This window comes from Euphorbia lathyris, chromosome 2, assembly GCF_963576675.1.
Source record: "Euphorbia lathyris chromosome 2, ddEupLath1.1, whole genome shotgun sequence".
In the NCBI taxonomy this organism is placed as follows: Eukaryota; Viridiplantae; Streptophyta; class Magnoliopsida; order Malpighiales; family Euphorbiaceae; genus Euphorbia; species Euphorbia lathyris.
The window spans coordinates 31,267,049-31,282,395 of NC_088911.1; the positions used below are offsets into that span (position 1 = coordinate 31,267,049).

The following is a 15,347-nucleotide window of genomic DNA, read 5'->3' on the forward strand; positions in this document are numbered from 1 at the left end:
TACAAATTATGGAATTAAAAGATAGACAATTAGAAGTAGCACAAGGTGCTTTAGATGCTAAGCGTGTTGAAAAGATAAAATTACAAAAAAGAGTTTTTGACTTAGAAGATGAAGTAAAACGATTAGAAGAAAAACATAGAGAGCAAGAAGAGACAATAGAAATTCAAAAACAAATAATTACTGAAAGTTACAGACATATTCAAGCTTTAATCAATGGAAGAGAATAAAGAAATAACAGAACAAACCCATACAGAAAATACTAATATCTACTATCAAATGGATACTTATGAAGGTGGTATAACTCAAACTTTAAGTTTTAAACCAGATATTTATCAGAAAATACAAGATGAAACTGAAGAGCTATCTGTAAATAAGATATTTAAAACAAAATGGTTTGAGAGAAATAAAAATATACGATATATTGTTCAGAAGCATGAGAATATTATAGATACAACTACTATAAATGGTAGAGCAAGGATAAATTTAATAACAAATGACGTAATAAAAAGAGAATTATCCAAATTATCACATAAAGAAGCAAAGAAATATAGGAATATTTACTTTGGAGGAATAGAATTCACTATAAAAGCATATTTTCAGAAAAATATCGATACTCCTATTCAAATATATGTATTAGATGATAGAATATTAGATAATATCCAAGATGCCTTAATAGCAGTAGTAAGAGGAAACTTAATTTATCAGAAACTTAAATTCACAATTCAACCAGATTTTAGTATCTCATTAGAAGATAAACATAAAGATCTAGCTTTAACACTCTATTATAAATTAGAAGGAATAAGAATGCCCCCAGGAAGTAAAGTAATTAGTATAGAAACAAAAATGATATATGCCCTTACAGGTAATCATCATATCAGAAAACAAAATGATAGGGATATATTAGTACCAAAATTATATCAGGAAATATTAGAACCACTAGAACATAAGGAAAATTCCATCATAACAATACCAGATGAAATATGTATAGATTTTAATTCTAGAAAACTACAACCAATCCAGAAATTATTACCTAGGATAGAAGGAGGAAGGTTAAGTTTTAAGAAAGACATAATAAGACAACCGAGAACATTAGATTTATTACATACATATTATGAAGATAAGTTACGAATAAAAGTAATATTATTTAATGAGCTACGAGCAACTGACTGTATAGCTGAAATTAATACAGGAACCAAAAGTTTAGTACATATTAGCCAAATAAATGAGAATAAATGTGAACTAATCGAACCACAAACTTATAACTGTCCAAGTAGTACAAGAGAAATAATCATAACTAAAAGCATAAGAATTAGATTTAAAATTCAAGATCTAGAATATGAGATAATTGTAGGAGTAACAGAATATGATAGTACATATGCACTATTATTAGGATACGAATTTTTAAATAAAATAAAATATAAGATAAATAATGAAGGAATTACGATAGAGGACCAAAACAAAATACGGTATATAAATAAAATATGAACATACGACAACAACTTGATAAAAAAGAGAAAAAATTACAAATAATAAAAACTATTATGGCAGAGACAATCATAGAATCTCAAATAAAATATTTAGAAATTGAATCTAAACAACAGAGACTAGAATGTGAAATCAAACAATTAAACTCTTTATTAGAACCACCTAAGAAAGAATGGATCAAACTTGAAGACGGATGGATAAAAAGAATCTACAAAGATGAGTGATCCTAACCAAAAATTGGACCAAATATGGATAGAGATTGTAGCAAAAGAACAATTAAAGAATACTCTTAGTTTAATACAAGAAAACCATATTCAAATCCAAGAAATGATAACACATGAATTAACAAAACTGTGGAATACATCGGAAATACCAACGTTTAAGATAATTTTGGAAAAATTAAACATGTTAGTAGCTAATATAGACAAAAGAAAAAGACCCATAGAAGAAAGCTGTAGCATTACCTCAGGAGAAAATCTAAACATTACTATAACACAAACTCAAACTCCAGAAATAGTACCCATAGATGCTTGGAGACGAAGCAAGGACCCAATAATGATGGATATAAGTGAAATAAAACCTAAAATCCCTACAACCGTAAATAAAACCTTAGATCTGTTAACCGATTTACACAAAAAAGGACAATTCTAATCTAATGGCCGAACAAGAACATGGTGTAATAACATTTCTTAAAAATCACGCCCAAGAAATTATTGAAAAGGAAAAATACAAATATGAACCGCTAAAAAACAGCAAACTCAAAGACAATGATGCTAAACCATCCAATGTAGACGTAAGCACCGAAGCCGAATACCTTCAACTAAAAATCGAAAAACAACATAAAGAAATCAAAGACCTACAAAAAGAAAACATAAAATTAGTCATAAATTCGAGTACAGAATGGGTCGAAAAATATAAAAAATATAAACACAAATTTAAAAATACTAAAAAAGAATTAAAAGAAACAAAGCTAGAATTAAAACAAACAAAAACAGAGCTAATCCACATTACAGATGAATTAAAAGAATTAAAGGAAGAAGTAAGAGTCTTAAGAACAATGGTTAAAGAAGTAAAAGGGAAAACTATTCACATCAGTAACAGTAGTAGTGATAGTTCAGATAGTTCAGATATTCAAAGTGAAAATAAACTAAAAATCATTGGGTATATAGAAGAAGAAAATAAAGATGAAACAAAATTAATAGAAGAAAATCATCAAATAATGAAAGCATTAGAACAAATGAAGAACATTAATGCAATAATAGAAGAAGAACCAGAAAGTGATATAGAAAACAACGAATACAACAACAAATACACTAGGTATGAAGAATCAGATATAGGATCAGAAAATATAGTAAACGAAGATGCCGGTAATTATCCAGAAGAAGAAATGATAGACCCCAATTTAGACGTAGTAACTAAAAGAGTACCTACGATTCCACAACATATACCTATAGGCCAACAAGGAGACTTTAAAGAATTTATAGGATCTATGTCTCAAGGATTAAATCCAAATGGATATTTTTTAGATTTAGATAATGTCTATGATGAACAAGAAATAAGTAGACGAATAAATGATTGGAATTTAGGAATGTACATAGCCTTAATGAATTCATCTCACACTGAAAATTTAGATTATATGTATGACCTAATCTCTAAAACAATGATAGGAAAAGTAGGATTTTGGATGGAATCTATAACTCATCAGTTAAGACCACAAATAGAAGCTTGTGCTCATGATTGGAAATCAATGTTATTATTATTCGATATGGTATTAAAAAGAGAATTTTTAGGAGAAAGATGGTTAGTGGCTAGAGAAACAGTATTTGCTGAAAGAAAAGCTGAAATAATAATGAATTTGAATAACATGAAATGTTGTAAAATTAGTAAATTACCAGAATATACTATCAGTTTTACTAAGTTCTTTTATGAAGCTAGGTTTTTACCACAAGAAGAATTGATATACCAACAACTATATTATGACCACTTACCAAACCCATACAACGTAGAAGTTTCAAAAGAATATACTCAATTAGAACCAAAAGAAAATACATTAGGAGAAAGAATTAGAGTACTACGAGCTTATCTTATGCGAAAATGTGAAGAATATAGAGTTCAACAAAAGGTTAAAAAGGATAAGAAACTCGGGTTACGAGAAATATGTGGATTCACGGAAAAACGGTTAGTTTTTGGTTGTGATGATAAAATTAGGAGAAAATATAGACGATATACTCCTAATCGCACTTATAGACATAATCGGACATATAAGAAGTCTTATACTAACAAGTATGATAATGGACGATTTCGACGAAAACGATTTAGACGATATAAAAATAATCCCGAAAATCGGAACAGATTTAGATATAAACGAAAATTTAGGAAAAGACGAGAAAGACCACTAAGGGATAAAAATACTAAACTTACAGAATGTAAATGTTGGAATTGTAATGAGAAAGGACATTATGCTAATAAATGCCCTAAATTAAAACAAAAAGGTGCCAAATATATAGGAACAACAGAATTTATAATGAGTCTAGAACAAATAAGAGCCAGCGATGATAAATGGCATAAAGAAGATGAATTTTATATTACTGAAACAGAAGGTGAGAACTCAGAAGAATTAGAACCAATAGAATATGAAGATAGTGAAACTAATAACTAATGGTAGCCATATATGTAGAAGCACCGGTAGAATATAAACCTAATAAGATTATAAAACGCCGCATATTTATAGATAGTGGAGCTGATATATGTTTAGCGAAGCAAGATGTACTAGTTCCCCATAAATGGAAAAGATCTAAAGGACATAAGGTCAGAGTTACAGGATTTAATGAACAAATGAAAGAATTAGATATTATAGCCGAAAATATGAGATTAATACTTAACAAGACAATCTTTCGATTACCCATAATTTATCAAGAAAATAATATGAAACAACATATATTATTAGGAAATAATTTTCTTGATTTCTTTAAAGTCCAGCTAATCAAACCTGAAACCATAAGTCTTTTAACTCCTTGTAATAAATGGATTATCCTTAAGCGCGTCCTACCTTTATATCCACTCACAATACATAATATCAAAACAAACAGAGATACTAATTTAGAACTTTTAAAACAAAAATATTTAGACCATTTAAAGATCAACTTTGGAGAAAACCCTATAACGTTGTGGGAAAAAGAAAAGATATATGCTAAGATAGAACTCATAAACCCTAATGATGTTGTTCGCACTAGACCAATAAGATATAGTCCTGATGATCAAAAGGAATTTGAAATACAAATAAAAGAATTATTAGACTTAAAATTAATTCAAGAAAGTAAAAGCCCTCATAGTAGCCCGGCATTCTTAGTAAGAAAACATAGCGAACAAAAGAGAGGCAAAGCAAGAATGGTAATAGATTATCGAGAACTAAATAAGAAAACGATTTTTGATGGATATTTTTTACCTTATAAGAGAAATTTAATTAATAGATTATCAGGAAAAAAGTGGTTTAGTAAATTTGATTGTAAAAGTGGCTTTTGGCAAATTAAGCTTACTAAAGAATCAAGACCTTTAACAGCATTTAGTGCACCACAAGGACATTATGAATGGATTGTGTTACCTTTTGGTTTGAAAAATGCACCCCAGATATTTCAACGACGAATGGATACGATATTTAGAAAATTAAATGACTTCTGTGTAGTTTATGTCGATGATATATTAATCTATAGCAATAATATAGCAGACCATTTACAGCACCTAGATGCATTTATAAAAACAGTACGACAACATGGAATCCTTTTATCTGAAAAGAAATCAGAAATCTTTAAAAATAAAATAGAATATTTAGGATATATAATAGATAGTGAAGGATTACAACTACAAGATCATATCGTAACTAGAATCGAAAATTTTAAAGAAAAATTAGATACTAAGAAAGAAGTCCAACAATTTCTGGAAGAAGTTTCAGACGATATTCAGAAATTATGGAGGGATGGTCGAAAACCTTTGGATTAATCTTCCTAGGTTTGGCTATTTCCTTGTTGGTGGAGTTTTCATCTGAGTTTTCTGGAATTACAGTCATTTCAGTATCGTTATTCCTAAGAGGATTTTCTAGAGATTTAGTTGATTCGTTGGAAGTTTCTACTGGTTTAGGAAGGGTCTCGGTACTACAGTGAAGGGATCTACGAACCTTCTTGGTTCCATGCTTAGATAAGGAAGCCATTTCAAAAGAAAAAACAATTAAAATCAAGAAAAAAGACCTAGAAACTTACAGGTTGTAGGAAAAGTAGGTATGGCAGGAAATCGGAGAAGACGGTCTCTCGGAGAGTGGGAATGATTTATAAGATCAAAAGGATAAGAAGCCCAAACTTATATCTTGGGAATATAAGCAAATACGCCAGTCATTATTACGAGTCTTTAAATATGACGGCGTTGTAATAATGATGATGACGTCATTTGTGCAGAAAGAATACTTCGCGTGTCATTTAGGGAAAACCAAAAGGGGTTTCATAATTTCACTAAGGGGACATATATGGTATTAAGTCATTTGGGCTTTTATTAGAAAGACTTATCATGACCCGAATACCGCAGATAGGCCTCGGCCTATTCAAGATAATGGTGATGTTTAGTCTTGATCAAAGCTTTACCAAAGTCAAAGCTTTGGGCATCCTAATATGGCTGAAGGTTGTCTTCTGAGGAGTGTTTAGAGACACGTGGACCAATCAGCGCACTAGATTCCAACGTAAAGATAGGGTCCCAGGGCCTATCATGAGCTACCACGTGTCCAAATGCATCTCAAATTACTTATAAATAGCAGAGGCATTCCAAGATCCTAGGTATCTCAGTTTTAGTCATCAGAATTCTATTTCTATAATTGTGTTAGCTCGATATTCCATAATATCACTCACTTTAGCATCGGAAAGGGTTCGTCAGAACTCCGACCCCTTTTTTGACGTCTATTAACTAAGGATCAATTGTCAAGAAATACGGTAACACTGATTTCTTCCTCTAGATTGACCTCGCACTACAACAAATGAGCACTTGTGCCACGAATCATGCCACGAGAATATAAAATTCGTGGCATATTTTTAGTTAGCCACGGGAAAAATGGATTCCACCATAAACTTTTGATCACTTGATGTATTTATGCCACAGTTAAGTTTATTCCGTGACAAACATATACTTGTGCCACGTATCTTGCCACGGTATTTTTTTTACTAATGCTACGGGTAATTTATTTGGTGGCAAACAATAATTTATTATCACTACAAGAAAACAGGGCATTAGCGACCAACTAAATTTCAGTCGCTAAATACTGAAAAAATACCGCCCCTGTAACTCGTTGAGAGTTGTAGAAACTGGGCGGCAAAATTGCCGCCCACTTTACATTGTCCTTTTCTAGAAAACCACGTGTCTGTCCCATAAAATTCCTTTAAAACTAAAAACTAAAAGTTAGAAGTTAGGGTTAAGGTGCAAAAATACCCCTAACGTTTTGGGTCAGGAGCAATTTTACCCCTAACGTCTAAAATGGTGCAATTTTGCCCCTAACGTTTGTAGCCAAGAGCAATTTTACCCCTAACGTTGGTAATTTGGGTCAGTTTCAGACACTATTATAAAACACAGATATTTTTGTTCATTAGTTTACATCAATTGTATATCAATTCATTCTAAAAAAAGGATTTCATATCTTTTGTAATTTAATAATAGAATTGGAGATTAATATTTATAAATTCGGTGAATTTTTTGATTTTTTTATCTAATTCGTACAAAAGACAGTATATTTTTTTTTATTTTTTTCACACCCCAACATATGTTTATGATTTGTTACTGATAAAATGACGCACATGTGACGTGTAGATGATAAGATTCATGACCAAGAAGACATTTTGATGAATTATTTCTGAAATTGATCCAATATATCAACATTAGGGGTAAAATTGCTCTTTGCTACAAACGTTATGGGTAAAATTGCACCATTTTAGACGTTAGGGGTAAAATTGCTCCTGTATTTTTGCACCTTAACCCTAGAAGTTAAAAACAAGAAGAAGAAAAAGACAAAAAAGCCCTAGTTCATTTTTCCTTTCACTCCTCTCCACACTTCTCTTGCGATCTCCCTCTTTTCTTTCCTCTACTCTAGATCGCGCTGGTGATCCTTCACCAAACGACGGTGGTTCTTCCTGCATCTATTTCATTCAAGGTAAATATCTCTTCCTTTTCTCTATTACCTTTCGCTCCATTTGCTTTACCTAAAAGTCTCGATCTCTCCTTCGTCATCAGTTTTAGTGAGTGAAAGTAGTTTCTAGAGGGAAGGACAGAAAGAGAGAGGAAGAGAGGGAGAGTGTTGTTATTGTTAGGGTTTTGCGTGGACTTTTCAGGCTTGTATTGATGGACGAGAGTCTTCTTTACGATATTATACTGCGACTGGTGGAGTCCAAGAATGGTAGGACGACGAAGCAGGTACACCTACAAGAGACGGAAATCCGTCAGCTTTGTCTCGCATCCAAGGAGGTTTTTCTCAGTCAGCCTAACCTTCTCGAGCTTGAAGCTCCTATAAAGATTTGTGGTAATAGTTGTAATTAGTTGCTAAGAAACTCGATTTGGTTTACTCTATGTTCTCTAGGTGCCCGATTGCGATCAATTATTTTCCTATTTTAGAAGTCTTGGTTTGATTGTGATTGTATTGGCCTCGCTAGAGTCTAGGCTTTGGTTTGATGAGTTTCATAATGAAGTTACATGCATGGTAGCTTATGTGAAGATGGTTGAGCCCTCATCTTCTTCTAACTTTTTTTAATGGCCCTAATTTTTTATTAATTGCCCAGAACTGCAGATAACCCACCCAATACTCCAAATTGCAACTATGAACAATTAAATAAAGAAAATTAAGGGAGAGAGGAAGATGGATGATAGAACGAAGACGCCACTGCTGGTTCTGCTGGCCAGGTAAGTTTCTTGCTGCCTCATTCTTTTCTTTCTAGCAGTTCGAAATCGCCAATTAAATTTTTTACTGTTGATTTTGTTATCCTGGGTTTTGGTTTTCTTCTTATATGTGTAATGGGTTTTGAATTTGAACTAAGATTGTCCAGATCTATCAGTTTACTAACTTTATGGCTTATAGGTCCAATGAGGTGGAGCTAATGTTGTTGCTCATGGCTACATGATGGGTGATAAGCTTGGTGTTGAGATTATTGGCACTTTTATTCTCGTTTACACATTTTTTCCTGCTACTAATGCTAATAGATATGCTAAAGACTCTCATGTCCATGTAAGTATACTTTCTTGGCTTTTTTCAAAACTTAGTTCCTTACAGAAAAGGTTGCTCTTTTTGCTCTCAAATGAACAATAGTTAGATGTTGAAATTCTGAAAACAAAAGGCATGATTGTTAAAAATGTAAATGATAAATCACATTCAGCAGTAGCTTCTTTGCTTCAAAAATTAATAATTTGTGTCATTTTTTAGTTGCTGTAACAGTTTAAGCAATGAGTTTCCCGAGTTTTGATTAAACTTACATGTCATTTAATTAGATTTGGGAAGGGTCTGATTTTCACTTAATTGGTTCTTGGACATGCTAAACACGTATAATTTTATATTAGAAAGATGTGTATTATGGTTCTTGCTGAATATTATTTCATATGCCCATTCTGATTTACATAGCCTTTTTACTTATAACATGATAATTTACTAGATCAATTCAATCTTGGATGTTTTAATTAAGGATTTGAATTTTCAAGCTTGGTAGTCAGAGTAGAGCACGACAAATAGAGCAAGGCGAACAATGTGAGGTTCCAGTGACGCTGGTGAGCCTTCACCAAATGGCGATAATGGTTCCAGTGAATGCAGGTAAATATCTCTTCATTCTCTCTTTTCAAGATGGTTGAGCCCTTATATTCTTCAAACCTTTGTTTAATTGTCCTAATTGGCCAAAAGTGCAGGTAGCACACCAAATACCCCAAATTACAACTCCCAACAATTAAATAAAAAATTTGAGGGAGAGAGGACGGAAGAAACAAAATGTAAAGCTATTGTTTATGCTGAAAAACACAATCATACTCCATCAGATATCCACTCTCCTCTAGAAGAGGTGAGTTGGTTTCAATATATAACAAGACTACTACATTGTATCTCTGCTATTTTCTTTGAGTCATGTTTTTAGAAGAAGATCGTAATGGAGCATGATCTTGTAGTTTTTTATTGATACTGTCAATTTAAAGTTCATGTTTAGGTTTGGACATGGAAATGTCTTACACATAGTTGCAATATGAATACTATACTAAATGAATGTTTAGGTTTATGTGGACTTGTCTTAGGGACTGCCGGCGTTAGCTTTATTTTATTTTATCTTTTCAAAAGAAAAATGAATTAAATCATCTCTTTGACAGATGGTAAACCCTCAATTTCTTGATTAGGTGATATAGTATATTAATTCTTGAAGTGGTACATGTATGAACATGTGTACAAATAGAAACACCCATTGACTTTATTGACATAACTGATATTTGAGGTGATCAATACCAGCAAGAGTAGTTGAAGCCCTTAAACTCCACTATGACATAATGGGTACTGAATCAAGATACATAGGTGCTACTTTCCCCAAACAAAATGTTATTTTACTACATCTCACCATCCTTTTTTTTTTTTTTTCAACTAACTTCTATTTTTAATTAATTTTCTTATTACTGCTAACTAAAACTTTTAGGGCTCGTTTGGTTCGCGGAATAGAGGGGGAATAGAATAGCCTATTCCTAAAGAATAGCTATTCCCACCTTTGGTTGATTTTTTTTATGGAATAGCTATTTCATGGAATCCCTATTCCTTGATTTCATGGAATAGCTATTCTTCAATTTAGGTTAGGAATAGCCTATTCCTAATATTATATTTTTATAATTTACAAAATTATCCTCCATTAAATTCTCAATCTTCTCTCTAATCACTTTCCCAAATCTTATAAATTTTGGTCAATCCATAATTTATATCATATAAAACGTGAAAAATGGAAAAATGACGAAAACGTTAAAAAATGTAAAAATACGAAAAATGTGAAAATGTTACAGACACGAGAATATGCAAAAAAAAAATACGCGAAAAACATGAAAACGTGAACAAATGCGAAAAACACGAAGACGTAAAAAAAAGCAAACACACGAAAAACATAAAATAGGAATAGCGCGAAAAAGTGACAAAACACGAAATATTAAAAAACGTGAAAAATAAAAACACGAAAATGCGAAAAAATACGAAAAATGCTAAAACACAAAAAACGTGACAATATGTGAAAAATATGAAAATGCGAAAAACGCAAACAAAACACAAAAACGTTAAAAACAAAAAATATGAAAAAATACGAAAAACATGAAAAAACGTGAATAACACGAAAAAGTAACAAAATACGAAAAATACAAAAACACGAAAAAAAACAAAAAGGGGAAAAACCGAAAAACTAGAACGTGAAAAATCGAAAAAATGCAAAATAAAACACAATAACATGACAAAACGTGAAAAATAAGAAAACGTGAACAAACGGAAAAAAACAAGAAAACTTGAGAAACACGGAAAAACATAAAAAAAACGTTACAAACGCATTTTTCGTGTTTTTAACACTTTTTCATGTTTTCGTGTTTTTCGATTTTTTCACGTTTTTCATTTTTTTTCACATTTTCGTGTTTTCCACTTTTTTCATGTTTTTTTGTTTTTTACGGTTTGCACATTTTTTTGTGTTTTTTCATATTTTGCGTGTGTGTTTTTTTTTGTGTTAACACGTTTATATGTTTTCGCATTTTCACCCTTTTCCACTTTTATCTCATTTTTTTCTTTTGTTTTTGTTTTTTTACCTCTCTTTTTTCGTGTTTTTAAAATTTTTCCGTTTTCATGTTCTTATTGTTTTTTCGTTTTTAATGTATTTTTCGTGTTTTTTTCTGTCTTTCGTATTTCCCATTTTTCTATTTTTTATATATTTTTTAAAATAATATATATTAAATATTTGAACAATTTATAGTAAAAAATTAAAATTTTAAAATAAATAAGAAATTACATTTGAGGATAATATTGTCTTTTTAATAAAAAAACTATCTATTCCATTCTACCTTATTCCATCAACCAAACATAGGAATAGTAATTCCTAAGAATTTCTATTCCATTCTTTGCTATTCTATTCCTTTGGAATAACCATTCTATTCCATTCCATTCTATTCCGCGAACCAAACGGCACCTTAAGGATTTAAGAGTTTCAATAATAATATCTAACCTTTTAATTTATTTGGAATTAAAATATACTCTAATCTAGTGTAATATATGTGTTTAAATTTAACTAGTCAGCCTGTAAATGATTTGGTGGCATCTGCAAAAAGTTATTGAATTGCGTTCGTAATATTAATGTATATAAATATTGTCTTAACTTTGATTGTTGATTTTGTAACAGTTGGTGAATTAAGCCATTTGGTTTCTTCAACTACGAGTGGGGTAACTCCAATCTTTGGAAGCTTGCTGCGAATCTCATTTTTTCTTATGATTTCTTCTATTATTATTTGTATGGTACTGATGGGGAAAAAATTTATATTGGATACTTTTGATAGATTTCTTTTCTTGTTGGGATTTTTATTGGATGGATGATAGCTAGAAAGATTCATGTTTAATTAATAAATATTATTTTTGAGAAGATTGGTTGAAATGTGATTCTTTGTTCACTTTCATATTGATTTTAATGAGCTTCATCCATTCAGAAGATCATATAATAATAATAATAATAAATTAAAAATAAATTACCATGATGATGCTCGTGGCTAGGAAATCTTTACAGCCACAACAAATCTATTTTTGCCACAATTATGCTTGTGGCTAAACAAAATTTCTAGCTACAGGTTCTATTTTGCCATGGTTATGCTCGTGGCTAAACAAGATTTCTAGCCATAATTATTTTACTTTTGCCACGGTTTTGCTCGTGGCTATGTCGGGTTGATTGCCACAGGTTTCTAGCCAAAATGACGTGATTAGCCACGGACGTTCCCGTGGCATAAGAACTCATTTATGCCACGACCATTATTTTTCCGTGGCAACTAGTTAGCCACGATCACTTGTGCCACGGAAGAATTTCTGTGGCTATGTAGTGTAGCCACGGAAATTTTAAACTTGTGCCACGATTTTAACCGTGGCACAAGTGCCCATTTGTTGTAGTGTCGTGAGTTATTTCATTGAGAATCCAAAGATACGTCTCTCCCATTTGGAAAATTTCCGATGGTATGGTATCTGGTAGAACAAGCAACATAATCTTGCTTGTTTGAGCATTCATTAGCCCTTTTTTATTTTTTGAGTACCTCTCTCACATCCCCAATTTCTATTGCATGTTTAGTTCTGAGCATGTTCATTGATTCCTTGACGGATCACATATTATAGATAACTTGTTTGGTGATTTCATCCCTAAACTTCCTTTGTTCGGGTCTAACCCCGTCTAAACATGCTTTCATACATTGGTCTAATTCCATAGTAACCTACAAAAGTCCAATTAACTTTTCGTTTGCATCCACAAGGGTTTTCGATCCTTGGGGGTTTGATGTTGAAGGGATCAAGACGTTGTTTAGCTGAGTCATGATCATGTTCGCTCCATCCATGCTCATCGCACCAATTTGATGTGGAATATACTAAGATGAGCTTTTTTGGAGCCTTCTAGTGCAGATAGAAAAATAATTTAGGAGGGACCGAGGACCGACAATTCCATTGTGATGCTTAAGTTAGCAAAGTCAAAGGAGAAAAATAAAAAGTATGTAGTGAGATTATGCAAAGAAAATATTACATTTTCTCACATTGCTTATCTTATTATTTTGTAGAGTGACATTACTGCCATATATGAGTTGGATTCCACGTGTCAGCTACTTAATGGAAGAGGTCTACTATCAATTAGAAACGACTCCACCAGTTATAACCATTATCCGCAATTCAAGGGGCAAGACTAATTTTGCATGTGCGCAACCCAACAGTCTTCCTTGACTGGTCCTTATGATACTGATGGTTATTGCTTTGAGAGAGATTATCATTAGACCATTTGTACTCTTGAATAGATATGACTCATTTAAAGATCATGAAGTTATTTTTGAAAAAAAAAATACTATAAAATCGATTCTAGTTGGAATGTGCTTTCCCTCATTGTATAAAAAACAATTTAAAAATAATTTACTATAGTAGCTTCTCTATCATGATCAATGAAATGAAATTGAAGAGGTGGATTGGAATTTCTTTGATATACTTTCCATGAAAAAAATATATAGTATTCAATGCATTCTCATGAACAACAAACAATCATGGTCTAATACATTACCGGCTCCTTGAACTTATCCAAAATAGTAGATTGGCTTCCTAAACTTTACAAGTGTCTCATTAGCTCCCTAAACTTGCTTATTTCGTATCACCAGCTCCCTAAACTTGTCCATCAAAGTAGATTAGCTCCCTGAACTTTGCAAGTGTCTCACCAACTCCCTAAACTTGCTTATTTCGTATCACCAGCTCCCTAAACTTGTCTATCAAAGTAGATTAGCTCCCTGAACTTTGCAAGTGTCTCACCAACTCTCTAAACTTGCTTATTCTGTAATAACTAAATACAAAAACTTATTAAACCTAAATTCTAAAAATACGTCTTCATGTATTCGAGATGTAATTTTTCGTTTCTCTTACCTTTCAACTTATTATAAGAGTTAGTTTTTGCGGGTTTGAGAGATTGAATTGATAAGGATCGAAAGTTAGTATTATGGTTTTTGTATTTAATTGTTACAGAATAAGCAAGTCTGAGGAGTTGGTGAGACACTTGCAAAGTTTATGCAACTAATCTACTTTTATGGACAAGTTTAAAAAATTGGTGATACGAAATAAATAAGTTTAATAAACTGGTAAGATATTTGTAAAGTTCAGAGAGTCAATCTACTATTTTGGACAAGTTCAGAGAGATCTTCAACTATTAGGCCACCAATCATAAACCAAAATCATGCACGCGTACGTATCCTCCGAGAAATGAACACCGAACGGCGAAATCTTCATTCAAGTCGTATCGGCCTTTGTCCCACTTATGTCCATCAGCCCAATCTGATACTAATCACACAATTAGCCATCAAACAAGGCCCAAATCCAACATCTATCTATCTATCTATACTATATCTAATAGCGGAAGCAGAGAGAAATAAGGAGAAGTGTTTTAGAGGCATTTTGATGAGTTGTCAACGTAGTAAAAAATCAAGATTAAAAAGATTTAATTAATAAAAAAATAACAGATTTATATTTATAATAAATTAAATAATTATTAGCCCATTAATTAAAATAATAAAACAAAGTAAGAGTTACGGGAAGATGAAAAAACACAAAGCAAAGGAAATCCAAAAGTCACAAATAAACTTCTATATAAAGCATAATAGATAGTATTCCGCTATTATATTTCTGAAGGTAATTATTCGTTTTTTTTTCATATGTTGTATTTATTTTGTCCTCAATTGTGTTGTTGTTTTATTTTTATTAAACAATAGTTGTTATAATTTCATCTTTCAGATCCATTTCTGCTGTTACCCAGGTTCTATACCTCTCGCTACCTTATCCATGTTTTTCTTTTTTATTTGTCTTTTTTTTCCAAACTCATATCGCCAATTGAAGAAATCCGATAGAAATAGAAGATGCATGGACAACTAAAATCGAGAAATACAAAAGTGTCAAAAATTACAAGAAATTCTTACGTTTCTCAAGGTAATTATTCGATTTTTTCATATGTTGTAGTTATTTTTGTTCGCAATTGTGTTATTGTTTTATTTTTATTAAATAATAGTTGTTATAGTTTCATCTTTCAGAGATGAAATTCCATTCTGTCGTTACCCAGGTTCCATACCTCTCGCTACCTTATCCATGTTTTCTTTTTTAT

At 31.7% G+C, this 15,347-nt stretch overlaps 1 protein-coding gene across 6 annotated transcripts; it reads left to right on the plus strand.

The window, feature by feature from the left end:
* Positions 1 to 7,529: 7,529 nt before the first annotated feature.
* LOC136220343 (uncharacterized) lies at positions 7,530 to 12,106 on the plus strand. Of its 6 annotated transcripts, none has more exons than XM_066008151.1 (6): positions 7,536 to 7,663; positions 8,286 to 8,406; positions 8,582 to 8,728; positions 9,196 to 9,304; positions 9,397 to 9,545; positions 11,880 to 12,106. In XM_066008151.1, the coding sequence occupies exons 3-6, from the start codon at positions 8,621 to 8,623 to the stop codon at positions 11,889 to 11,891; spliced, it is 378 nt and encodes a 125-aa protein (XP_065864223.1). In that variant the 5' UTR covers positions 7,536 to 7,663; positions 8,286 to 8,406; positions 8,582 to 8,620; the 3' UTR covers positions 11,892 to 12,106. The 6 variants fall into 6 exon arrangements, 1 of the variants encoding a protein (XP_065864223.1); XR_010684494.1 differs by lacking the exon at positions 11,880 to 12,106 and adding an exon at positions 7,744 to 8,029 and having other exon boundaries at positions 7,558 to 7,663; positions 9,397 to 10,000; XR_010684495.1 differs by lacking the exon at positions 11,880 to 12,106 and adding an exon at positions 7,750 to 8,029 and having other exon boundaries at positions 7,602 to 7,663; positions 9,397 to 10,000.
* The last annotated feature ends 3,241 nt before the right edge of the window (positions 12,107 to 15,347 follow it).